Here is a 24,747-nt window from a genome sequence, read left to right as displayed (position 1 = left end):
TCTCACAGACATGCATGGAACACCCTACCCAACAACAGTAAGGTTCATGTCCCTTTCGAGCGCATGTGGAACATTTTCCAGAATAGATGATATGCTAGGCCATAAAAAAGGCTCAATAAATTTCAAAGGATTGAAATCACTCAAAATAAGTTTCCAACCCCAACAGAATGAGATGAGATTAGAAATCGATAACAGAAAGAAGTTTGGGGGGCTTCCCCGGTGACGCAGTGGTTAAGAATCTGCCTGCCAACGCAGGGGACACAGGTTCGAGCCCTGGTCCGGGATGATCCCACATGCCGCGGAGCAATTAATCCCGTGCACCACAACTACTGAGCCTGCAGTCTAGAGCCTGCGTGCCACAACTACTGAAGCCCACGTGACTAGAGCCCGTGCTCCCCAACAAGAGAAGCCACTGCAATGAGAAGCCTGTGCACTGCAAAGAAGCATAGCCCCCGCTCACTGCAACTAAAGCCCGCGCACAGCAATAAAGACCCAACGCATCCATAAATAAATAAATAAAATTTTTAAAAATTTAAAAAGAAAGAAAGAAGTTTGGGAAGTTCACCAAAATGTGGAAATTACACAACACATAAATAACCAATGAGTCAAAGAAGAAATCACAAGGGAAATTAGAAAAAAAATGTTTAGATCAAAAGTCAGCTGCATGGGCTTCCCTGGTGGCTCAGTGGTTGAGAGTCCGCCTGCCGATGCAGGGGACACCGGTTTGTGCCCCGGTCCGGGAAGATCCCACATGCCGCGGAGCGGCTGGGCCCGTGAGCCATGGCCGTTGAGCCTGCGCGTCCGGAGCCTGGGCTCGGCAACGGGAGAGGCCACAACAGTGAGAGGCCCACATACCGCAAAAAAAAAAAAAAAAGTCAGCTGCATGTTTTTAAAAAAGAGCCAGCACAGATTAAGTGTTTGCCTCCTTTGGTGAAACTGTAACAAAGAAGCAATGGAAGGATTGTTATTTCATCCCCACTCACCTGAATTACATTCAGCTGTTTCATCCCCACTCACCTGAATTACATTCAGCTGTTTCATTAACTCCTGCAGGAGAGAAGAGAAATGCATTAGAGCAAGGACACATGCTTGCCAGAGCAGCTTAAAATCTTTCATGTTTTCCCAATATTATAAATATTTTTAAATTGCTTAAAAGAATTAGTGGGCAGGAAACAATTCCTGCCAGTTAAATTACCAGTACAACAGACAGGCTGGAGGTTTAGACACTTCAAAGATTACAGTCAAATAAACTATTTAACAAAAAAATTTAAGCTGAAGATATTTATCTAATGTCCAGAAAAGCATGGGCTCTCTTTTTATTAAGGGGTAAAAAAAAAGGCTTTAACATCCCATTAGGAAAATAAAATTAACTGAAAATAGAAATTTGCACATCAAAGAACCATTTATAATTATAATCTGAACACCCCACTTGTACAATTCCACATAGAAACCGGGAATTACAAACTAGTGGTTTTACTATTACAAGGATTTCTTCTTTAAAAACAAGTCAACATAAAGTAAACTTTAGCAATTAGTGTCATAAAACTATGTATTTCCACGTAAAAATACAAAATAATATTCATGACAAGAATATGAAATTTATTCCAAGTATTTTACGATTATTAAATTAAAATCCACCCTCCCCAAAACAAATATGCATGAAAAAAGTCTTTTGTCAGCAAAAAGACTATGCAAAATAACTACAATCATTTACATCGGTACAAAGATTTCTGTATTTATTAAATAGTTTCAATGACAAAAGAGACAGCTTTTGACTTAAAAAAAAAGACACTGTGGATAAAATCTGCAAAATATGCAAAGAAAATAAATTTGTATTAAAAAGGTTTACACTGTTATATTTTAGGTGCAAACATTAGAAATAGTATTGCACATTACAACACAGAATCAAGGTTAACCAGCCTTCCAAAGTGTGTTGTATGCAGGTTTTGTAGCTTCTTTGAGGAGAAGCAGCAACACCCCTCACTCACCTGTGTCTCTTCCATCTCACAGGCTAACATCAATTCCAGGGATTCAGAGCTACTCATAACACCCTGTACTGTCACCCTGAGGGCTTCTCTGTACATCATTCCCCTTGCCTAGAGCAGAATGCACTGCTTCATCCAATTCCTCCTTGTGGCCCTTTAAGATCAAGCTCAGTGGGGCATGTGCTATACACGCCCTGTGCCACATCACATCGTCATGTTCCTTCACTGTTGTTGGAATGCTGTACCCCAGCCCCTGACTCTGGACTCAAAGCAAGCCATGTAACTTGCTTTGGCCAACAGAATGAAGTGGAAATGATGGTGGTCCAGTGTGGAGCCTAGCTCAAGAGACCTACAGCAAGCTCTCCTCTTCGGTCACGGTGAGAACAAGCTCAGCCTGGCTGGCTGGAGCATGAGAGATGCACAAAGCAGAGCCAAGTCACCACAGTGACCCAAGACAAGCCTAGCCAGTCATCCCTCAGGCATGTAGATGAGCCCAAGAGAGCTGCCTACCCAACTGCCAGTTAACCCTGGATGCGTGAGCAACTTGTATGCTGCTGAGGTTTTGTGATTGTTTGTTACACAGCATTATTGTGGCAATAGACAACTGATACATCTCCTCTGAGAAGACTTCTTTGGCTTCTTATGAAGGAATGGCTTGGTTTAAGGTTCAGGATCTCTAATGGTGAACTCTGAAAGGAGCTAAGGATATGGGGCCCTCAGCTTGGCTGTGTTCTTGCCCCATGGACACTTTTTGCTCTTTTCTGAAACACACCATTCAGCTGTGCTCAACTCACCAGAGATCTAGGCCCTGGGACTTCCGTCTTCATCAAAGGCCCATCATAATCAAATTCAATGTCGACTTTGGCTGCGGCCTGACTGATGTGTCTGGATCCTGCAGTAAACAAAGATGGTGAGAACCCCTGGGGACAGCAGATGTGAGACTCCTGCCCTTATAACACCCAATGTCCCTAACAGAGGCAGTGTCAGTACCTCAGCCCCATCCCCGCCAGACTGTCCCAGAACTCTGAGTGTGGCCACGTGGGCACCACAAGAACCCTGAGGATTTAAAGAAACGGGAAAGCCCGGTGCCAGTGAAGCTGTAAGCAAGAAGGCACGCTCACGTCCTGCTGGTGTGAGGATAAGCTGATGCCGGCTTCCTATTGCTTTCGAGTGAGCAATCTCAGTGTTTAGGATTCATCCCAAGAAAATAACGGGACCGGTGCACAAAGATATAGGTTAAAAATATTGGGACTTCCCTGGCGGTCCCGTGGTTAATACTCTGTGCTTCCACTGCGGGGGGCATGGGTTTGATCCCTGGTCGAGGAACTAAGATCCCGCATACGGCACAGGGAGGCCAAAAGAAAAAAGAAAAAAACCAGAAACACACAAAAAATATTTGTCATAGTATTGTTTCTAACAACAACAACCTAAATGTCCAACAATGGAGAGTTGCTGAATAGAATATGCCACATTCTACCATTTCACAGACAGTGGAATACTGGGAATATTATGTACCCATAATAAAAATTATCCAAATTTTGTAAAAAATTGAATCTATATCCGTATGTATATATAGACCTGAGTTTCTCAGCCTCGGGCCTATTGACACTGTGGGCTGTATCTTCTCTGCTGTGGGAGGTTGCTCTGGGCACTGTAGGATGTTTAGCAGCATCCCTGGCCTCCACCCACTAGATGCCAGTAGCACCCACCCGGGAGTTGTGCCCCTAGTTGCATCGATCAAAAATCATCCAGGAGAGAATAATCAAATGTCTAAATTCAGGTGGTCCTCACTTATAGATTTTTTTCGTTAAAAAATATTTGGGGCACAAGTCATTTGCTTGAAACTGATTTCACATTTTTTGCATAGTAATAAACTTGTAGAGGGTTAAATAAACTTGAGTTCCCAGGCTAACCTCACAGAGCTTTTTAGCTCAGCATCTTGCTGAAATGAAGGGTAGTTTCAATTCCAAGTCTCACTGATCGCTAAGCAAAAGATGGCTGTGCGGAATCCAAGATAAGTGTGTAATGATTTATAATCAGTAACCCCTAGAAATCCTTTTAATGTCCCTGTTCATCTTTCATCTTCCTGGCACATATTTGGTGGTTGGCAAAGGTGAGTTCCTCTTACACGGCTTGCCATACTTGCATCAAACTAGGGAATCTCTAGATGCTTCATATAAATCATATGTGTGATCTTATTTTATCTTTCCACAACCCTGAGGGGTAGGTCGTTATTGTTTGCATTACATAGGAAAGGAAACTAACACTAAAACATGCTAGCATCTCTCTCTGTTTTCTCTCTCTCTCTCTCTGTCACACACACACACACACACACACACACACACACACACAACTTGCCAAACTATAAAAAGCCATGATATTAGAAAACATATTTAAATTCATTCTTAATTTTTCATAATTGCTTTGAATATCAAAGAAGGTTTCTGAATTAATTATGCAATAAGTGTAGCCCTTTGAACGTAAAATCCAGTTAAAACCCAAAACTACCCTTATTTTGAGGCATGAAGGTACCAGCTTTTATTATCTTTTGTTTGATCTTACAATGAAAAGTGAATTCCCATTTATTCCATTAGCAGAGAGTTAAAGGTCATGGAACACACTGATGACTTTTAAGAAAACTGTAAACTCTTTCTCTCTTCCAGAGCTCAGGGTTACTGGTCAAGACTGAGTCCAACTAGACCTGCATGCAACAGGGATGCCTATTTGGATAAAAAGAGCTCTTAACCAGTGCTGGTCTTGCTTTGTCTCCAGCAAAGGGGGAAAGTGAAAAATTTGTGAGTAGTAAGTTGTCCTCTCATGAGGATACACAAGTCCTCCCTTCCTTTCTCCGGAAAATGTCTTGACATCGCATTGTAGGAATCAGACTTCTTGGGGGTTGGAAAGCAGGAATACCAGGAATGGAGGGAGTTAGCAGTGGGACCTGCAGCTGAAAGGATCCTGATGACAGGGAGCGTGTGGGGTCATGTGGAGTCACGGTTATGAAGATGCCAAGACCATGAGTAAACAGGACTGGGAGGTGGGGTTGGGGTAGGAGCTAGGAGAGGCAGTGGATAGAGGGGAAGGATCCTTCCACTGGGAGCAGAGATCAATGGGGCATGAGGCGGGGAGGCCATGGCCAGGTGCAAGGCGGATGGGTCTGGGTCAAGAACTGCACTGGTTCCTACCATGTGCCAAGTCTTTGTGGGTGTGGATGGAAGAGGGCCAAAACCTCTGGGCAGAAATCCTGAAAATCAGAGTCTGGTGAGTTTTTTGGCAACCGTGCTATCGGAAAAAGGAAGATGGGGAAGCTAACACAGGTTCAGTCCCTACTTTGTGCTAGGCAGGCCCTACCTAGGCAAATGCTCACCTCTTGTTTTAATTAATCCACAACCTTTTTGTGAGATGATGTTGTCCCCATTTTACAGATGAGGATCAGAGAGGTTAAGCAACTTTCCTGAGGTCACACAGCTAGTGAGTTGCAAGGCCAGAACCTAAATCCAGAATACTTGTGCTTTTCCCACTATATCTCAATTTTGATTTTTTGTAGAGGAAAGTAACCAAATACCAATACGATAAATTTTCTCTTGATGATATATAATGCCATAAACCACACACACAAAAAGAACAAGATTTAAATTGTCAAGGAAGCCTTTTCTGGGATCGCTTATACCAAGTTGCATGAGTAGATGTCCATTTACTGAGCACTAATGGTGAACATACCAGGCATTATTCTGAGCAATTTACATGGATTACTGCATGTAACGCTCACAACCCCCTAGGTGGTAAACGTTATTATGATTCTCATGTTAAAGAAGACACTAAAGCTCAGAAAGGTCAATTAATTTGCCCAAAGTCACACTTTGTTGAGTGGCTAAGCTGGAAATCTGTCCGCTGGACCTCTCCTTTCCCAGATGCTGTGAATGTAACTGATGTATCTTCCATTTCATCTAGTGTGGGTCTTTCAAATGAAACGTTTGCAGCAAAACGACTCACTTCCCCCAGAGGCAAATTACTATCAAAAGTACAAGGAAGCCAAAAAATGTTTGCATTAATATTGAATGATCCAGCTTTTTCATTCATGAATAAAGCAGCACAACCAGAAGCCAGGGGTGTGCCCTGACGCACAAGACCAGGCACAGCGGGTAAATCCAGCCCAGCCCTCTGTGGCCGTGCCAATCCACAGAGTCATTTTTTAACTCTAAACTGTAAAAGCAGCCATCCAACGTTTTTACCGTCCTCTTAGTCTTCTACTGAGAGTAATAAATGAATGTCATTTTCCCAAATAGCAAGGGTTCTGTATGTGAGCCTGGCCAAAATCAAGGTCACGTTCCACTGGAGTTGTTTGCTCTGCTTTTGTTTAAAAACAAAACAACATACCTTATCCCTCCCCTCAACTGTCCACCCCACTTACTCTTAACTAGGAAAATATCAGTAAGCAACAATGAAAAAACAAACACGTCTAATTTCACCACCCTGAGAGAACCATTTTGCTGTCTGGTCTCCGGGTCTCTGTGCTCTACCTGCTGATATAAGATTACAAACGCTTTGCATGATGCCATTGGGAACACTGCCTCAGGCCGTGAACTATCAGCATGTTTAATGGCTTTGCAGTGATCCAGTGGGTGGAGGCACTGCACGGAAGCATCTGAACACAGTGAGGGTGGTAGCAGCCTGTGGCTCCCCACTTGGGCACCCACTTCTCTCCCTCACCCTGAGGAAGCAGCTGCCGTGTTGTGAGCTGCTGCATGAAGACATCCACGTGGCACTGAAGCCAGCCACAGCCACGTGAGTGAGCTTGAGGGTGGATCCCCGGCTCCCCCGGTGAACCTTCACACAGGACCACAGCCCTGGTAGCAGCTCAGCTGTGCCTCACGAGAGACCTGGACCCAGAGCATCCACCAAGCCTTGGATTCATAATCCACAAAAACTGTGAGATAATAAACGTGCATTATTTTAACCTCTTAAGTTTGCAGGTATTTGTTATATCACAATAGATAATTAATATGTAGTTAAGGGTGTGGGTCCTGGGGCAACCTGGCTCGGCTCAAAGCCTGGCTCAGTCACTGGCAGGCTCTGAGACTCTGGGAAACTTACATAACCTCTCTGAGTCTCAGTTTGGTTCAGAGCAACGTACCAAGGTCAGTTCCTCAGTTGTGACAAACGCATCCTGGTGATGTAAGATGCTAACACTGGGGAAAACTAGGTGAGGAGCATATGGGATCTCTTTGTACTGCCTCTGCAATTTCTCTGCATACCTAAAATATTCCAAAAGAAAATGTTTATTTAAAAATAAAACCTGTGGGAGAGGAGAGAACATTCCTGCTTTTTATCGCACTCAGGATATAAACACCTGCAACATTCAACATGCAAATCAAGGCCTCGGCAAACAATTTGTCTTCAGAAGGCAGACAGGACTGACAATAAGAAGGGGACATTGTGACAGCAAGCACGGGGCTCTGAAAACTGGGGACAGCCTGGAGGGGCTGGCGTCCAAAGGAGGCTACTGCAAGCCTCCCTCTCCCAGAGCTGCTGGGAGGCACGTGGGGGAGTGGTGATGATAACCCAGTGTCTGGAGCCGGACTGACTTGCATTCAAGGGGCTGTGTGACTTTGCTTCTTGAGCCTCAATTTTCTCATCTGTAAAATGGGATTCACCCTTTCCTTCCTCATTAGACTATAGGGAGGGAGGTCTCCTGAGATCACGCGGGCAGGGTGCTCACTGGGCTACACTGAACTCAGCGAGACAGAAGTAGAAGCATCTGAGAGAGACCACGGCGGCAGAATGAGCCAGTGCTGTTGGCCGGTTAGGTGCAGGGTGAGTGGAGGTGAGGGAGAGGGTGGGGTGGACATTCCTGGGATGGGGCCTCCCACCCAGTGCCCTTGAAGCTTTCAGGTGAATTGTAAGGACTTCTGTCGTTTTCTTGTTTCTCCGCAGTAAACCCAGCTATGTTTTCTCCAGCAATCCCTATGCAGCCAGCTGGGCCCTTCTGGCTGCTGGGACCACCACCTCCGTACCAGCAGAGTGGCTCTAGGATGGATCAGCTCCCTGACCACTGCAGGGCTGTCCACCCGGGGACAGGAGCACATGGTGGAGATGGGAGGTGTGGCGATGGGGACAGTTTTATGGGGGTGGGTGGGACAGTGGATCCCTTTATCCCCAAGGACTTTTTCAGACCCCAAATCCCTAGTCCGGATTGTGTCTTCCATTAGGGCCAGTTCTTGCCGAGAACCCCCTAGGGCTTACCGGGCACCAGCAGGCGGTAGTTGTGCTGGAAGCTGCAGGCCAGCCGCCGGGTGAGCAACATGGAGGCCATGGTCACCTCCACCGGCAACAGAGACCCCTGTCACACGCTCCTGCCCTGAAAGAAAACAGAAGCACAGAGTCACGCCAACCAAGACCACACCCTTGCTGGCCAAGTATCCCACTCCCCACAATTTCCCCACACAGTGGAGAAGGTTCTTCTAATATGAAATCCTTTGCTTTTATACAGAATATAAACTTTTTTTTTTTTTTTTTTGGTGGTACGCAGGCCTCTCACTGTTGTGGCCTCTCCGGACGCACAGGCTCAGCGGCCATGGCTCATGGGCCCAGCCGCTCCACGGCATGTGTGATCTTCCTGGACCGGGGCACGAACCCGTGTCCCCTGCATCGGCAGGCGGACTCTCAACCACTGCGCCACCAGGGAAGCCCTAAACTTTTTTAAAAAATAAATTTATTTTATTTATTTTTGGCTGCGTTGGGTCATTGCTGAGTGTGGCCTTTCTCTAGTTGCGGTGAGCAGGGGCTACTCTTTGTTTTGGTGCGCGGGCTTCTCATTGCGGTGTTTTCTCTTGTTGCGGAGCACGGGCTCTAGTCATGCGGGCTTCAGTAGTTGTGGCACGTGGGCTAAGTAGTTGTGGCTCACAGGCTGTAGACTGCAGGCTCAGTAGTTGTGGCGCACGGGCTTAGTTGCTCCGCGGCATGTGGGATCTTCCCGGACCAGGGATTGAACCCGTGTCCCCTGCATTGGCAAGTGGATTCTCAACCACTGAGCCACCAGGGAAGCCCAGAATATAAACTTTAAAAAAAAACTTTTTGACCGCGTGACTTGCAGGATCTTAGTTCCTGGACCAGGGATTGAACCCAGGCCACAGCAGTGAAAGCTTTGAGACCTAACCACTGGACCTCCAGGGCATTCCCCAGTATATACACTTTAAATCAAAGCCTGTTCACATGTTTTCATTTGACCTTGTAGCCAGGTAGGATTATTATGCCCATTTTCTAGATGGAAAAACAAAGAGAGGGGACAGAGTTGGCTTGAGGGCTCTCTGTAGGTGAGCTGGCAAGCTCAGGGCATCGTCCACCTGGGATAAGCAAGGCAGGCCTGTGTTCTACACGATGGAAAGACCCAGACGGACGAAACTTCACAGCAGACGTCACAATGACTGCTCAATGTGGGAAGCAGGGAGCTCCCTCTGCCCTGTTCACATACAGAATATCGGTGGTTGGGAATCCTGCAGATCCAGAGGCGTATCCGGTGGCCCATTTTGGGGGTTGTACTTCTCCCGAGTTTGTTCTGGACTGAGAGGGGTCCCTGGAATGTGGGATTTTCAGTTTTGAAACTGAAACAGGCCCAGAGCCCAGTAGATAGTTACTCTACGCAGCCCCAGGGAGTCAGGGTTCCCAGCTCCCACTTTACAGGTGTGTTGGTTGATTCTCTCCAGATTGCTCCTAAGCCCTGATCCCCAATCCCGGCACCTAGCTCTGTTAGTTGCCTTTGCACTGTGGGCCTGGAGCAAAGCCTCCCTCCCCCATTGTTTATCTGCTTCTTTTTATCACCTCTCCCCCCTCCATCCCCCTCTCCCCAGGCCACCATTCAAACGTACTCCCTGTGCATCTTTTTGTTTGTGGGTCTTCTCACTAAATACATGCTTTGTTACTTGGCACATGTATTTTCCTTGTGTACCTACAATACTGGGTATAGACCTGTATTGTTTCTCAGAACAACGACGGAAGCATTCGCTTCTCATTATTACTCTGTTTCCCGAGTCCTTTCTACATGCTGCCCACTGTGCTAAGCACTTTACATACAGTATTATTAACATTTATTATTATTATTAACACCCACAACAATGCTATATCACACCCTTTTTACAGATGAGGAAACTGAGGTACGTAGATGTTAATGGTGGATCTGAAAACAGAACTCAGCTGTCTGAGTCCAGGGTCAGCAAATGTCACCATTCACCATTCTCAGAAACTTCTCCCTCCATCTACAGGGGTGTAGACATGGCAGCCAGGTCTGTTCTGTGTGACCCAGCCCCACTGGTCATACCTGACTGGTCCCGGCTGGGCCAGAGTCCTGGGAGCTGTTGGGTCAGCCACTATCTACCTTGTAAGAGGAGCTGGCGTTCAAACAGGGTCTTTTGTTTAATTAATTAATTAATTAATTAATTAGGCTGCGCTGGGTCTTAGTTGCGGCATGCGGGATCTTCGTTGCCGTGTGCAGGATCATTAGTTGTGGCATGCGGGATCTAGTTCCCTGACCAGGGATCGAACCCAGGCCCCATGCATTGGGAGCAGAGTCTTAACCACTGGACCACCAGGGAAGTCCCCAAACAGGGTCTTTTCATGGAGAAGAATGTGGCCTGTGCACTAGAGAGAAGCAGCCACAGGAGAGAGAAAGTGGGTCCGGCATGTGGGGGACTCCCTGGTTCCATCTCAAGCCTGCAGCTCAGCTCGGCCATGAGTGCAGCACCCACTTCTGAACTTGTTGGGGGGACCTGAGTTACCTTCCCGGGGGGTGAGTGGGTGGGGGCAGGGGAGAGCCAGGAGTGTTACGCTCAAAGATGTCCCTCCACGTGGGAGGAAACATCAGAAGTGAGGGAAAAGTGTTCCCATGCTAATAGTGCCTTGGTAAGAAAGTCCAGAAAGCCTCCCCCTTCCCCACTTTTCGGGGCTTGCTTGCATTACTTTGAATGGATTTCTGTTGCTTGCAAACAGAATCCTAGCTAACAGCATGGTTAGAGCGTCAGAGCCCCAAATTTTGGGAGTGCACTGGGAATAATAATGCCTCTTCTGGGACTTCCCCGGTGGTCCAGTGATTTAGACTCCGTGCTTCCACTGCAGGGGGTGCAGGTTCGATCCCTGGTCAGGGAACTAAGATCTCACATGCCACACGGCACAGCCAATAAAAGAAAAAGAAAATGATAAACAAAACCATAATAATGCGGCTTCTACTCAGCACTGCAGGTGGAGCAAGGCCCTGCAGGGTGGCTAAGGATGAAGTCTTCTGGGCGGCAAACCTTCTCTGCCCAGTGGGGGATCGGGATTCCTCCAGGGTGGAAGTGACTGTTCTGAAGGGTACTTTATTCCCCTCAATCTGCTCAACCAGCAGTAGTGTATCTCTCCGTTTCAGAGACGACGAGATGGAAGCTCGGAGGAGTTATGGTATTTGGATTTGGTCATAGGATTGCTTCGGACTGCCTGACCCCAAACCTTTCATTACAACATCGATTAAGTCAGTGAATAACAAAACACCTACTGTAGAAGCAACGGGGCTTGATGAATACAAATGATCTAGTTCAGAGGGGAAATCTTATTGCTTTTCACCCGAGAAAATATTATTGAGAAAAGCATGGGCTTGGAAGGTGCGACCTTAAATTAACTGAGAAACCAGACTCTTTCCTTGATAACTCAATGGATATTTTGATCTATTCCAGAACAGCCAACTCAATGCAAGCCTGTTAATTTTTAGCAGCCTGGTAACTAGGTAGAAAGAGTAGTTGCTGTCTCTCATTTAAGAGCATTGGTCTCTAACGGGAGCACTTAAGACTCCACACAGTTCAATTTCCATTAGACGTGTTTTTGAAAATGCTAGATGTGTTTTTGAAAATGTGAGAATCTCGGAGAGCTAGCATATTAACATTTGAATGCTCTGCAAAAGTGAAAGTCACATCTATACACTTTCAATTACAAAATGTCACACTGGGAAATATATCTCAGTGATATTTCAGTGGCCCGCAGTTGAAACTGACCTTATAACGAAACCTGATCTCTATCAGACGTTAGTTCTTAGCACAATATATTTCCAACAATCAGAAGAATTAATGTCATTCATTCACTGTCCCTGGCCCACTAATTCAATCAACAAAATTAATTAGGCACCTGTTTCAGGCAAGGCACTGCATTATTTAGGCATAGGAGAAAACGAAGATGGATAAAATGCTCCTCTCTTTCTGAAGCTCATAATTTAGTGTCAGAGGAATGAAGCGGGGAAAAATGGGAGAATTTAATGTACTGGCTGCTTTACGCATCATGTTGATAAATTCTTAAAATAACCTGGCAGGATAGGCAGGTGAAAAAATGTCCAGTTCACTGTCAACAACTAATTCTGTATAAGACAGAATGGAACCCTGACTTTTGCTGGTATAAGCAAGGTACCATGGGAACAGAAATATTAATTCTGGGTTGGGGGGCGTGCTGCCCCTTGAAAGGCTGCGAGATTTCAGAAGTCACAGAAGAAAGGGGAGGTAAGGCCTGAGCTAATGCTCGGAGGCATGAAAGGACATGGAATGGCCAAGGATTCAGGCAAGAAATCACAGAGTGGTGGAAGGGAAGATGAGGGGCAGAAACAGCTGATCGCCAGATGGAACCCTCTGGAGACCCTCTCAAGGAGGGAGGGTACCAGCTGCTCGTCTTATCCGGAAGGATCCTGTTCAGCCAAGTCCCAGAGGACAGGGAGGGAATGAGTACTCAGCGCGTCAATGAGACGCTGGGGTCATCGTTGAGCTGGGGAGGGGGGCTTGCTGGGCTGAGCTGAGTGGAGGGCACCAACCAGGGTGGGAGATGATGGCGAGGAAGCAGCCAGGGACCAGCTCCTAAACCCTCAGCCTTAGAGATGGCGGTTTAAGAATCATGCCTTCCTCAAAATGTTAAACGTAGGATAACTATATGGCCCAGCAATTCCACTCCCAAAAGAACTGAAAATAGGAATAAATACATAAACATGCATGTTCACAGCAGCACCATTCACAATCATCAGAAGTTGGAAACAACCCACTGTCCCTCAATGGATGAGCAGATGAACACCAAGCGGTCTGTCTATACCAGGGAGTATCATTCGCCATGAAAAGGAAAGAAGCACCGATACAACATGGATGAACCTCAAAGACATTATGGTAAATGCAGGAATCCAGACGTCAAAGGTCACACATTGTAAGATTCTGTTTATATATAAAACTTCAAGAATAGGTAAATCCAAAGAGATAGAAGGCAGATCAGTGGTTGCCAGGGGCTGGGAAGAGAGGATAGTGGGAGTGACTATTGAATGGACACAGGGTTTCTATTTTGGGTGATGAAAAATTTTGGAACTAGATAGTGGTGATGGTTGTACGACATTGTGAATGTATTAAAAGGCACAGAATTGTTCACTGAAGATGGTTGATAGTTAATTTTGTTATGTGAATTTGACCTCAATAAAAAAGAGAATTGTTGAGTGATCCCTCCTCTTTCACAGAGGGGAGAGAGAGGACCAGAAAAGGGCATAGAGGGGAATGACACATCCTGATCATAGAGGCCTGCGTTTGAATTCCTGCCGCTACAGGCTGTGTGATCGCAAGTTGTCATTTGACCCATCTGCTTCATTCATTCACTTAGCAGATGTCCCTGTGCCCCTGTGATACGCCAGGCACCGTGCATAGGCACTCTGATGAAATGCAGAGCAAGACCCAGCTTTAAAAGAGCTGTGATAGATTAGTGATGTCTGTCACGTGCACTGTAATAGTGCAGTCGTTGATTCTAGAGCTCTGTGGTCTGAGATCCCTGGAGGTTTCTGGGATCACTGAGGAAAGGGGACAGCCTACAGGCAGACTCTCCCTGCAGACTCACTCTGGGGCCCCTCAGATGCAAGTCGGTCACAGGAGGGGCTCCTTTTCCCGGGCGGAGACTGCAAAGCAGCAACAGTGACAGCAGAGAGCTGGGTGCCCAGGGGTCTTGCTGGGGGCCAGTCATGCCTGTCTCTCACCTGGCAGGGCAATGATGCCCTCAGGGGGTTCCTGGCTTTCTCTCTTCCTCTCCTTCTGTTTTCTAATTGGTTTCTGACCTTTTTAAAGGATAATTCATCTCACATCACTCTCCTGCCTAAAACCCTCCAATCACACTTAGAAAAATGCAAACCCCGAGAGAGTGGGGATGGAGTTCTTCCTGTTCACCAGGTACCCGGAGCTCAGCACAGCTCCCGGACTCACCGCATTTGAGCTGTGAAAGGCAGACAGTCCCACATACCTTTTAAGGTAGATCATATTTAAAATTAGCGAGCAGGTCTGAAATTTGTGTTAAAACAACAATTTAACAATAACATTCCCCTGCCCTCAAATCTAAAGTCACTGTGTCACTGACTGTCCACCACAGCCCTTGTTTGGCTTGCGCACAGAAGACACATCACTCTCCTGGCCTCGGTTTCCTCGTGTGTAAAATGTAGGTGTTGGATCATATGGTTTCCAAGGCCCCTTCTGACCCCGAGAAGCACGTGGCGAGCAGTTTGCTCAGAATACCTGGCAGCACTACTCCCCACCTCCACTCTTACCCCAGAAGGGGTCCCAGCACCACCCTGTTCCTCCCGCCACGCCCTCTGCCATCCGCGGCACATCTGGAGAAAGGAGGAGGTGAGCTGAAGGGCCCCGGGCCGGAGGGCGAGCTTTCTGAGCACTGGCACACCCTGAGGCTTGTGGCCAAGGCGGGGCTGGAGAGATCCCAGACTCTGAACGGAAACAAGCTGGTTGCTTGGTCCCTAAAATCCCATCTCCCTCTGTGTTTTCCAAACCTCTTCCCAGCATACTGCTTCTCCCTCACATTCTTAATCTCGTACAACATGTATTTACTTAACGTTACTTCTTGAAATCAACTTGCTTTATATCTTTTTTTTTTTTTTTTAACTTTTTGTTTGTGCCGAGAGTCACCTGGGATCTTAGTTCCCCGACCAGGGATCAAACCCGCGCCCCATGCTTTGGAAGCTCCGAGTCTTAACCACTGGACTGTCAGGGAAGCCCTGAGATCAACTTGCTTTCTAAACTTTATAAAGCTATTTTCCTACAACCCTTACTAATCACTCCCCAGCCCCTTTTCCTCAAAGTTTCATCTGGGGCAAATAAAGGGGATGGGGGAAAGAATGTAAGAAAATCAAGACAGGTTGTTAAATTAAAAGTTGGATGCAGTTGACTACCCAAGGTTTCCGGCCTCGGCCAGGCCCCCTATTTTTGCTGGGATGGAGACCACCAGCCCTTAGACAGGTGTTAAAGGAGGACAGGGACTTTTCTCCTTGACAGAACCTAAAGAGAAATTTCAATCAATCAATAAATTAGACAGAATAGGAACCATCAGAGTACGCGGCAGATGGGGGCGATCTTTGTTTCAGACACCCAGAGCCCCTACAATAAATGCTGTTTCTTACTGTGCGTTTCAGTCAAAACAAGTTGAAACCCTTGGGTTTCCACCCACCGCTCCCTATCCCTTTTCCTCTAATTAAAATGCTAATTAGTTCTCTCTGCTCCCTCTTATCTGCCTGGTACAACTGAAGGGTGGGCAGGGCTGGGAGAAAGCAATGTTTAAATCAATAGGGGGAGAGGAATTCAGGTGAACGGGGGCGGGGGCGGGGGGGGGGAACCTTCCCAATTCGCTTTGGAGGGAGAATAAAAAGTCAAAAGTACTGGTTGCTGGAATTTTTTTTTAACATCTTTATTGGAGTATAATTGCTTTACAATGTTGCGTTAGTTTCTGCTGTATAACAAACTGAATCAGCTATATGTATACATACATCACCATATCCCCTCCCTTGCTGTTTATGGCTCACCTGCTGTGTGCCCTGTATCTTCTATATTACTTTTCGTATCCACCTCAGGTGACAGGCTCAGAGGTGAATGGCTTCCCAAGCTCAAAAGCCAGTGATTTTGGGGTCTCAGAAGCCAGTGATTCTTCCCCATGCTGCTCGTGAGAATCAGGGGAGCTCTCCATCTACGACGCCCACCCCCCACCCCCGCCCTGGGGGGGTGGATCTGACCTGGGCATTGGTGAAGCTCCCGAGGCAGGGTTGGAACCGCCTTCCTAAGGGGTAAACGGTGGACCCTGCACTTGACCCAGGTCTGCATGGTCCCCAAATCCTTGGAAATGGTTTCCGACTTTGAAAGTTAAACATCCCAAAGATGAAAAAGAAGAGAAAGAAGAAGATCAAGGTGGCCCTTTGGGGAGGTGGTATGCAGGGTGTTTGATGTGAAACCAGCCTCTTTTGCCTTCTGTGTGACCTTGGGCACCTTAAGTAACCTCTCTGTGCTTCAGTTTCCTCCTCTGTAAAATGAGGACAATACCAATTGCACCTAACTCATGCGCTAGCAGAGGGTGAACTGAGACCTGGGACTCGGGTCCCTGCTGTATCCCCAGCCCCAGTGCCCGGCTGAGAACAATCACTGAATAAATAATAAACACTCCAGAACCATCCTACGAAGATGGACTCATCTCTCCACCATGCTGCCTCCCAGGCCCTATGAACACCAAATCTTTGCATGTGTCATTAGCTAGAGATAGAAGCCCCAGACCTCTCTGAGGCCCTGAAGATGCTCTTTCTCATTCTTCTATCTGCTCTAGGGACAGAGACAAAGGGGCTGGCAGAGGCTGGGGACATTCCTTTCCCATCTGCAGCCCTAGCCGTCGGCTTTTCTGCAGACTCAATGGGGACACAATGACACGTTCAGCTAAGTGGGCCTCCATTGTCAAGGCCAGGGGTCGTCATGGCAACCAATAAAGCCAGAGGCCTGGCCTTTACAGATGGCTAACAGGGCCCCATTCATGGGCCTGTGATTGTGGCCTTGGGACAGAAGGTTTCATCTCAGACCTGGCTTCCCTCCTCCGGCCCCGACTCCTGTGACTCCCCCTCCCTGGTTTTCTCTGCAAAATAGACCCCGGCCCTCCCACCCTGCACTCATGATTTCCTTTAAGAACCTGCCTCATGGAGCATGATACTATCATCAGTGGCTTGTATCGGAAGAGAGGAATATTGTTCTTAGAAACAGGCAAGTGTTGACTCCTAAGACAGACTAAGGGTTCATTTGAGAAAGTAACGTGAGCCAGAAATTGGGCCCAAATGTGCTGTCTATTAGCTTGATGACTCTGGGCAAGTTGCTCAACTAGGGAATTCCCTGGCAGTCTAGTAGTTAGGACTCTGCGCTCTCACTGCCGAGGGCCCAGGTGAGTGCCTGGTGTTCAATTCCTGGTCGGGGAACTAAGATCCCACAAGCCGTGTGGCATGGCCAAAAAAAAAGTCGCTCAGGACTTCCCTGGTGGCACAGTGGTTAAGAATCTGCCTGCCAATGCAGGGGACATGGGTTCAAGTCCTGGTCCAGGAAGATCCCACATGCCACAGAGCAACTAAGCCTGTGCACCGCAACTACTGAGCCTGCGCTCTAGAGCCCACGAGCCACAACTGCTGAGCCCGCGTGCTGCAACTACTGAAGCCCATGCACCTGGAGCCTGTGTTCCGCGACAAAAGAAGCCACTGCAATGAGAAGCTTGCACACTGCAACGAAGAGTAGCCCCCACTCACTGCAACTAGAGAAAGCCCACATGCAGCAACGAAGGCCCAACACAGCTAAAAATTAATTAATTAAAAAAAAAACATTGCTCAGCTCACCAGGGCCTCAGTTTTCTCATCTGTAAAATGGGAAGAATAAAACCTACCCATGTGGTCACGCAGCACAGAATTTGGTTCCGGCCAACTGAAGCCGACACACAAGATGTAGAAGAGAAGTCTCGCAGGCCACGTTCTCAGTTTCCAAAGGCCCCTCCTCTGCAGGGAAGGTATTTCTTCTACAGCCTCAAGTGCTGGGAGGGACCATTTGCACGTGCAAATCTCTAGCTCTGCTTGAGCCTGAACATCCAGCTTCCACGGGACAGAAGCTGGTCTGCCTCAACATCTCCCATCCTCAGGCTCCTGTCTCCCAGTTCACCTGCCTGCCCCAGCCCGCCAGGCTCCATCAAGAAGCATAAGGTGAACTTAAATCATGCATGCAGGCAGCATGAACACGGCATCACTAGAACAGAGTGAAGGGAGGAAAGAACAGACAAGGCTTCAAGTCCAAGTCCCCTGAATGGGAGAGACACAGGCTTTATTCTGGGGGCAGGAAACAGGTGTAAAGACGCATCCTGGAATGGCTGGGCTAGTTTTGGATTTCCAACCCCACAAGGGAGCAGGAGTGAGAAAGCAGAATCTGGTCTGGGAAGGATGCTGCCAACACTGAAGAAGCTGACCCAGGCCAACGTACGCGAGTCTGCTCAACTTCACAAATGTTTACGGGGCGCCTGCACTGAGCCAGCACGTGCTGCAGAGCGAGCACATGCCCTGCTCTGTCCTCAGGATCCAGTGTTCCCAAGCGGGGGGCCAACAAGCAACAGATAAGGTCAGCGTGATGAGAGGAGACGTGCTTCCTGTTTAGAGAAACCAAATCATTTTAAGGACTCCAGGAACTGCTAAGTATGCAAATACCACAGCGTATAACAAATGAGCCATTTATTTCCTTCCAGGTCTGCACCACAGGCGACTTGGAAGCACTTTTTTGGTGACTGGAGTTACAGTGTGTGCCCGACAGTATTCCTACGATCCCCTGGAAATATTTTAACTTTTCAGAAATTCAAAGGATCTTTCACTGATGTGTGATGCAGGGTCTGCTACAATTCAATGAACGAATCCCTCCTGTGCCAAGCGTTACCCACACTATCTCATCTACTCCTGGAAGGCAACTACTAATCTCCCATTTTTCAGGTGAGGGAATAGGCTCAGAGAGGTTTTGCCACTTGCGCAAGGACACAAAGCTGGAGATAGTGGAGCTGTGTTAGAACCACGGCCCTCTGTGCTTGAAGACTAAGATCTGGGTATATTACCAGTTTGGTGGTTGTGATCCTTACCCAGAGAGCTCATCAATCAACAGAGACCAACATACATACACCTTTACAGGGACAAAAAACTTCAACAGTTACCACTGCTTGCAGCCTTCCTGAAGACCGTCATCTTTTCTTTTTCTTTTTTTGCCGCACCTTGCAGCATGTGAGATCTTAGTTCCCTGACCAGGGATCAAACACACGCCCCCTACACTGGAAGCATGAAGTCTTAACCACTGGACCGCCAGGGAAGTCCCAAGACCTTCATCTTTTAGCCACACACTCGTTTCCAACCTCAGCCCACACGTGGCACCTTCCCTAAACCCCAAAGCTTGTCCCACAGTCCCTTCCAGGGTGCAGAGGCCCAAATTCCACGAGGCGCCCCATCCCACCCTATGGCATGTAAGGTCCTTGGCGTGGAAGAAGCAGCATCTTTATGACTCCATGGCACTTAGGACAGCTCCAGGTAACAGAGAATGCTAACTGCATGTTTTAAACATCAATATGTGACCCAAGAGTTTGCCTACCTTTTCTTGCATCCTAATTCTTCTAGCCAACGCTTTAAACATTTTGGTGCAGGAGAGACAGCGAAGGGGAGGGGAGGTCCAAAGATAGAGTCATGAAAAAGCAGCCGATTCGCCGCCTTCTGAGCCAATCAAGCAGGCTCACCCCTTGCTGTTGATGTGGCACAACGGCCATCAGTCATATGATCCTGGCCAAACAGTCAGGCCTTCCGGATGGCACTGTGTGTTGATTTCCAAGATCCTCATGCCAGCCTTACCTGCCCCCCGCCCCACAAAGATCTAGCAGCATCTGAGACATCAAACGTAATCTGTCTGTTTAGGGAGTCTTCCCACGGGACCACAGAGGGCAGACGGCTGGAGCCCTTAACCCTACAGCTCACAATGCCTTGTTTAGCTTGTTTATTGAAAGGAGTGGGCCCGGGAGGACAACATATAGCACCAAAGAAAGAGCTGGGACATGAATCTGGGGAAGAAGGCTGATCACAGCTGCCGGTCATTATCAACACGTGAGGCTGGAGCATTGATCTAGCGCAAAACATCCATCACTTCCACGGTGTTTTGTCCACACAGAGCCAGATACGCAGAGTAAATAAAACTGGCATGGAATATTTCCTGGTTGGCATCCTCCCTGGAGGGGAAACCCACCCAGGTGCCCAAACCTCCCCGGGTTTCTCTCATCAACAGCGTTCTCTGCCTTCCCTCCTATTGAGAAAAATGCCTCCATTTTATGGCTTTTTGATAGTTTTAGGAAAACAAACTTGCTAATTAAAAAAAGAAAATCTCTAAAATGATACTCCTTGAGACAGGTACAAAACCCCCAGCCATCCTCCAGGCAAAAAGATAAGGCTTTCAGGAATGAGTTGAGGGCTTCCTATTGAAGCCATCTTATTTTTTCACATTTAAAAAATGTGAAATGCCCCAACATTCCTTGGCTCCTTGCTACCCCCAGGATAAAGCCCAGCTGCTTGGCTGGGTACCCCCTGCCCCCAACCTGTATGTCCTGCCCTCTGGACGCTGACCTGTACATACTCTGCTCTTCGCTGCCTCCGGGTTTTCACTCACATGATCCTGTCTGTTGAAGTGTCCTTTCTGCCCCTCGTCCTGTGCATATTCCCTTACCTCTTGTGTACCTTTTCAGAGTGGCCACCTCCGGCCACCTACTCCAAGAAGCCTTCCTGCTTCTCAGTTCAGGGTTAGATGCCACTCATCTGTATTTCTCCAGCAATCTTTCCTTTTATTATTATTTTTTAAATATTTTAGGGGAATTCCCTGGCGGTCCAGTGGTTAGGACTCGGCGCTCTCATTGCTGGGGCCCGGGTTCAATCCCTGGTCGGGGAACTAAGATCTCACAAGCTGCGTAGCATGGCCAATAAATAAATAATTAAATTTCAAACACACAAGATGAATCTGACTCTACCTACCACCTTGTTCCAACTGTCAACATCTGTCATGTTTAGATTAGCCACAGATTTATACGCATATTCTTTTCCTGTTCACCTGTGCTGTCTATCTGTTCACATCTCTGTCTCTGCCTTTAGCCTGTGAGATTCATGTATTCACTCATTCATTCACTCACGGGTCCACCAGCAGGCACCGCTATGTCCTGACAGCCTATGGCCTGAAGACACAACACTAAATCCTGAGGACCCAGGTGGGATGGTGGGACCAGACAGCAGAGTCCCTGCATTCTGTTCCGGCGGAAGAGACAGACAACAACTAAGTAAACAAGGAAGACAATTTCACATCGTGACAAGGGTCATCAGCATCACTTGACAGCCATCAACCCGCCTGTCTCATCACCTCCAGCACTGAGCACATGTCACAGGCAGAGGAGGCCCAGCAAACATCTGTGTGCTCCCAGAGCTGGATGCTCTGAGCACAGGGTTCCACCGAGGCAGCCTGGGTTCTGCGGTCACTATGGCAACAGTCCTTCCCTTTCCACCCCCTTGGAAGGGGGCAGTGGATGTAGACCAGGATGACTGAGGATCCGCCCCAGCTGCTCAGGACTGAGATACAGCTCCCCCCACCCCCGTACCCGCTGGCCACCACAGTCTGCTCTCAGGATGACTTTTCAAGTGTGCGAACATCTGGTTCACAAAACCAAAAGGCCACGAGTGAACTGATAAACCCTCCCTACCTGGGTTCTTTCTTGATCACCCTGAAGAGTCACCCCCATAACGTCAAGGGGTGAAAGCAACACAAAACAGACAAAACACAGGAGGCTGCTTCCAGCCCTCTGGGATGGACTTCGGAGGCTCTGGTGAGCTCGTGGGCTTATGGGCTCTGACTAAACGTGTGTTTCCCTGGAGGTCTTTACAGCGCACCTGAGTAACTCGTTGCCTGGCGAAGGCAGGAGGGCAGTTCTGTTGGGAAGAGGTGGGATAGGGAGGCCTCTTACCATACCCCCCACCCCAAGATCTCTGCAGTACCCACTAGGGGCCACCTGCCCAGAGGCCAGCTCTAGAAAGCCAGCCCTGGGTGCAGAAGGGAAAGACCCTCCAGGTTCATCCATCAGTGGCTGAGGCAGGGGTGCTGGGATTACAAGAATAACAGCAACAACAGTATTTAGTGATCTCTTACTTCGGGCCAACCCTCTTTTAAGCTTTTCCATATAATAGTGCCTTTAATTTTTAGAACAATCCTCTGAAGCAGTTACAATGATCCTCCTCTCTTACCAACCCCCGCAAAAAGGGGGGGATGGGCTGGAAACTGGAAGCACAGAGAGGTTAAGTGACTTGCCCAGAAACACACAGCCACTAAGTAGGTAAGCCAGGATACAAGCCCAGGCTGGCTCTAGATCCAGCGCTCTTAACCTCTACACCACAGTAAAGAGGTGAAGTCACTCAGACTCAAACTGGAAGTGGGCAAGACTGTTGAGTTATCCTTCGTAATTTCACAAGAAGGGTGGCAGTGGAGCAGTGACATCATGTGGGTTTTGGCTGGGGCTGGAATCTGGCTCTGCCTCTGTTTTCTCAACTGGAAAATGGGTATGATAGAGTTCCCCCATCCCGAGGCTGCTCTGAGGATTACATGAGGCAATCCACGTGCCGAGCTAGGCAGAGTGCCCAGCATGTGGCCGGTACAGAAAAGATGCAAGCATAGCTCAACAACCACCCATAATCCCAGAACCACCAATTGTTAATACTTGGCCACATGTGTACCTAACCCATCTATTTATCAGTCTATGTATTTATTATCTCTCTTCTGGATTCTTTGAGAGATAGTTGCAGACATTGTGAATTTCATCCCTAAATCCTTCAGCCTGTATAGTCTGAGAACAGGGACATTGTCCTATATTAACCTCAGTACAAATTATCTGAGGTACAAGGTATTTCACCTTCAGGAAATTCACCATTGACATAATAGTATTATCTAATATATTCTGCATTCAGATTCCCCCACTTGTCCCCAAAATGTCTCTGGCAGCTGTTTCTGTTTTCCAGGCTCCAACCCGGGACCACTCATCATTGCATTTGTGTGCAAGGCTCTTTCATCTCTTTTTAACCTGGGACCATTTCTCAGCCATTTTGCTTTTCATGCCATTGACATTTTAAGAGTCTAGGCCAGTCGCTTTGAAAGTCTTTATATATTTTTAAGTCCTTGTAAGATAAACTGTAGCCCATGGGCAAATGGAGAAAGTGCCCTATAGGCAGAGGTACAGGGGGTTTGGGGGCGGGGCAGAGCTCTACCCCTACCCTCTACCCCTACAGCATCAGCTCTACCTCGGTCTAAGTGCGAGCTTTCCCGGAAGCAATGACAGAGGATGTTTAAAGGTGATTTGAGCTTTGAGCAGGTGGACCAAGGTGGCGGGGCCACTGCAGACAGAGGCCATAGTGTAGGGAACGAGAGTGGCATCTTGGAATTACCAGTGGCAGCAACGCCTCTGAGGGTGAGAGCACCGCACTGAATAAGCAGGGTCTGTGCCTGCGTGGACCGGAACCTTCCTGAGGCCGGTCCTTGTCTCTGGATCTGTCTTCTCCTCCAAGATGCCAAGGGCACTGCCCAGCCCACAGGCAGTGTTCATCCAGAGCGACTGGCCACCAAGCTTCCCAGAAGTTCAGGGACAGGCAAAGCACAACGGATTCCCTTCCAGGGGTGACGACGAGTCACCAGGATTCCCACGTCTCGCCCTGCAAATGAAATTTCCCTTTCTAAACCTGCTTGCCTCTTGCTGGTTCTTGGGGCTTGGGCTGCTCTGCTCAAAAAATTCAAAATGGACTTCTAATTGACCGCGGAAGTAAACCATGTGAGGAGGTTGCCATCCAAAGTTTCCTCACATCTCCTTGACTAAGCCCTCCAGGTTGTCAAGCAAAATCCTTCCGTCTTGTGGCGGAGGAAAGTGAAATGCCCGCTGATGGGGCCCCGTGTGCCTTCCATTTTTCCAGAGTTTCAGACAGAAAGGTGTGTGTGTGTGTGTGTGTGTGTGTGTGTGTGTGTGTGTGTGTGTGTGTGTGTGTGTGTGTGTGTGTGTGTGCTGTTTTAACCCTTAGGACAGAAAGGAAGGATCTCTTTGGGGGGTTTGAATGAAAATGCCCTTTCAAGGTTACCCACACTTCATTTCCTGGGGCCAGGAGGCAGATGCATGTCGGAAGTGGTTCTGCCAACCTACTGATAAATGCAAATTCCTTACTTATCATTTTAACATCTGTCTTTATTTTGTTCCCACTTGAAAGGGGCCCATACTTTAAAAAGTCAACTATACTTCAATAAAAAATTAAATTAAATAAAAAGGGGTGGGGCTTATCCTGCTGTGTTCTCTCTACAAAATATCCTTGAAAAATCTGTCATGTAGGTTTGTGTGTCCTTCAGACAGAAAGTCACACACAGGCACACTTGTACGCCAAACACCACAGATAACAGTGACACACCTCCACATGTCAGCAGATACATGCAAACACATGGACACACACACGCACACACGCACACACACGTCTGCACTCACAGCGCCTGGTCGTCAGGGTCCTGCAGCAAGCCCAGCTCCCGCCTGCTTAAAATGCCTCCTCTATGCCATCCTGCAGAGTCCCAGGGACGCGGCCAGCGGGTTCATCCTAAGAGGCGCCACCGGGTACCAGCTCCCCCCTCGGGAGGATGCTCCAGACTCCCAGGCCGTCCGTCCCCAGAACATGGGCTCAGATACTGGAGGGAGAAAAGGGCTCCTCGGAAGCAAAGCAGATTTGGAAAAGGAAGCAAAGCAGATCTGGAAAAGGATGCGCTCAGCTGGTTCCCAGCAAGTGCTTAGAGGGAGAAGGGATGAGGAGGAGGGGCGGGGAGAGCGAGACATGGATTCAGAGAGAGAGAGAGCTTTCCAGACAGAAGCAGAAAGGAAAAGATCCACA

General features: G+C 47.9%; 2 protein-coding genes across 3 annotated transcripts in view; one reads left to right on the top strand and one right to left on the bottom strand.

The window, feature by feature from the left end:
• The window catches only part of TMEM186 (transmembrane protein 186), a 45,621-nt gene extending 40,856 nt beyond the window's left edge, over nt 1–4,765 (top strand). For both annotated transcript variants that reach the window (XR_009535069.1, XR_009535068.1), the window contains one exon: nt 4,649–4,765. The gene's annotated coding sequence lies outside the window, so the exon portion shown is untranslated. The remainder of the gene's footprint in view (nt 1–4,648) is intronic.
• Nucleotides 1–24,747, bottom strand: part of ABAT (4-aminobutyrate aminotransferase) — an 88,282-nt gene that overhangs the window by 30,349 nt on the left and 33,186 nt on the right. The window contains exons 2-4 of the mRNA XM_060122360.1: nt 8,229–8,343; nt 2,780–2,877; nt 1,018–1,047 (exon numbers count right to left, since the gene is read on the bottom strand). Of these exons, the coding sequence (XP_059978343.1) occupies nt 1,018–1,047; nt 2,780–2,877; nt 8,229–8,298 (198 nt within the window). The 5' untranslated portion in view covers nt 8,299–8,343. The remainder of the gene's footprint in view (nt 1–1,017; nt 1,048–2,779; nt 2,878–8,228; nt 8,344–24,747) is intronic.

Source organism: Lagenorhynchus albirostris, chromosome 15 (genome assembly GCF_949774975.1).
Source record: "Lagenorhynchus albirostris chromosome 15, mLagAlb1.1, whole genome shotgun sequence".
NCBI classification, from domain to species: domain Eukaryota; kingdom Metazoa; phylum Chordata; class Mammalia; order Artiodactyla; family Delphinidae; genus Lagenorhynchus; species Lagenorhynchus albirostris.
The sequence above is the reverse complement of the archived record's forward strand: the minus strand, read 5'-3'. Positions and strand labels throughout refer to the sequence as shown.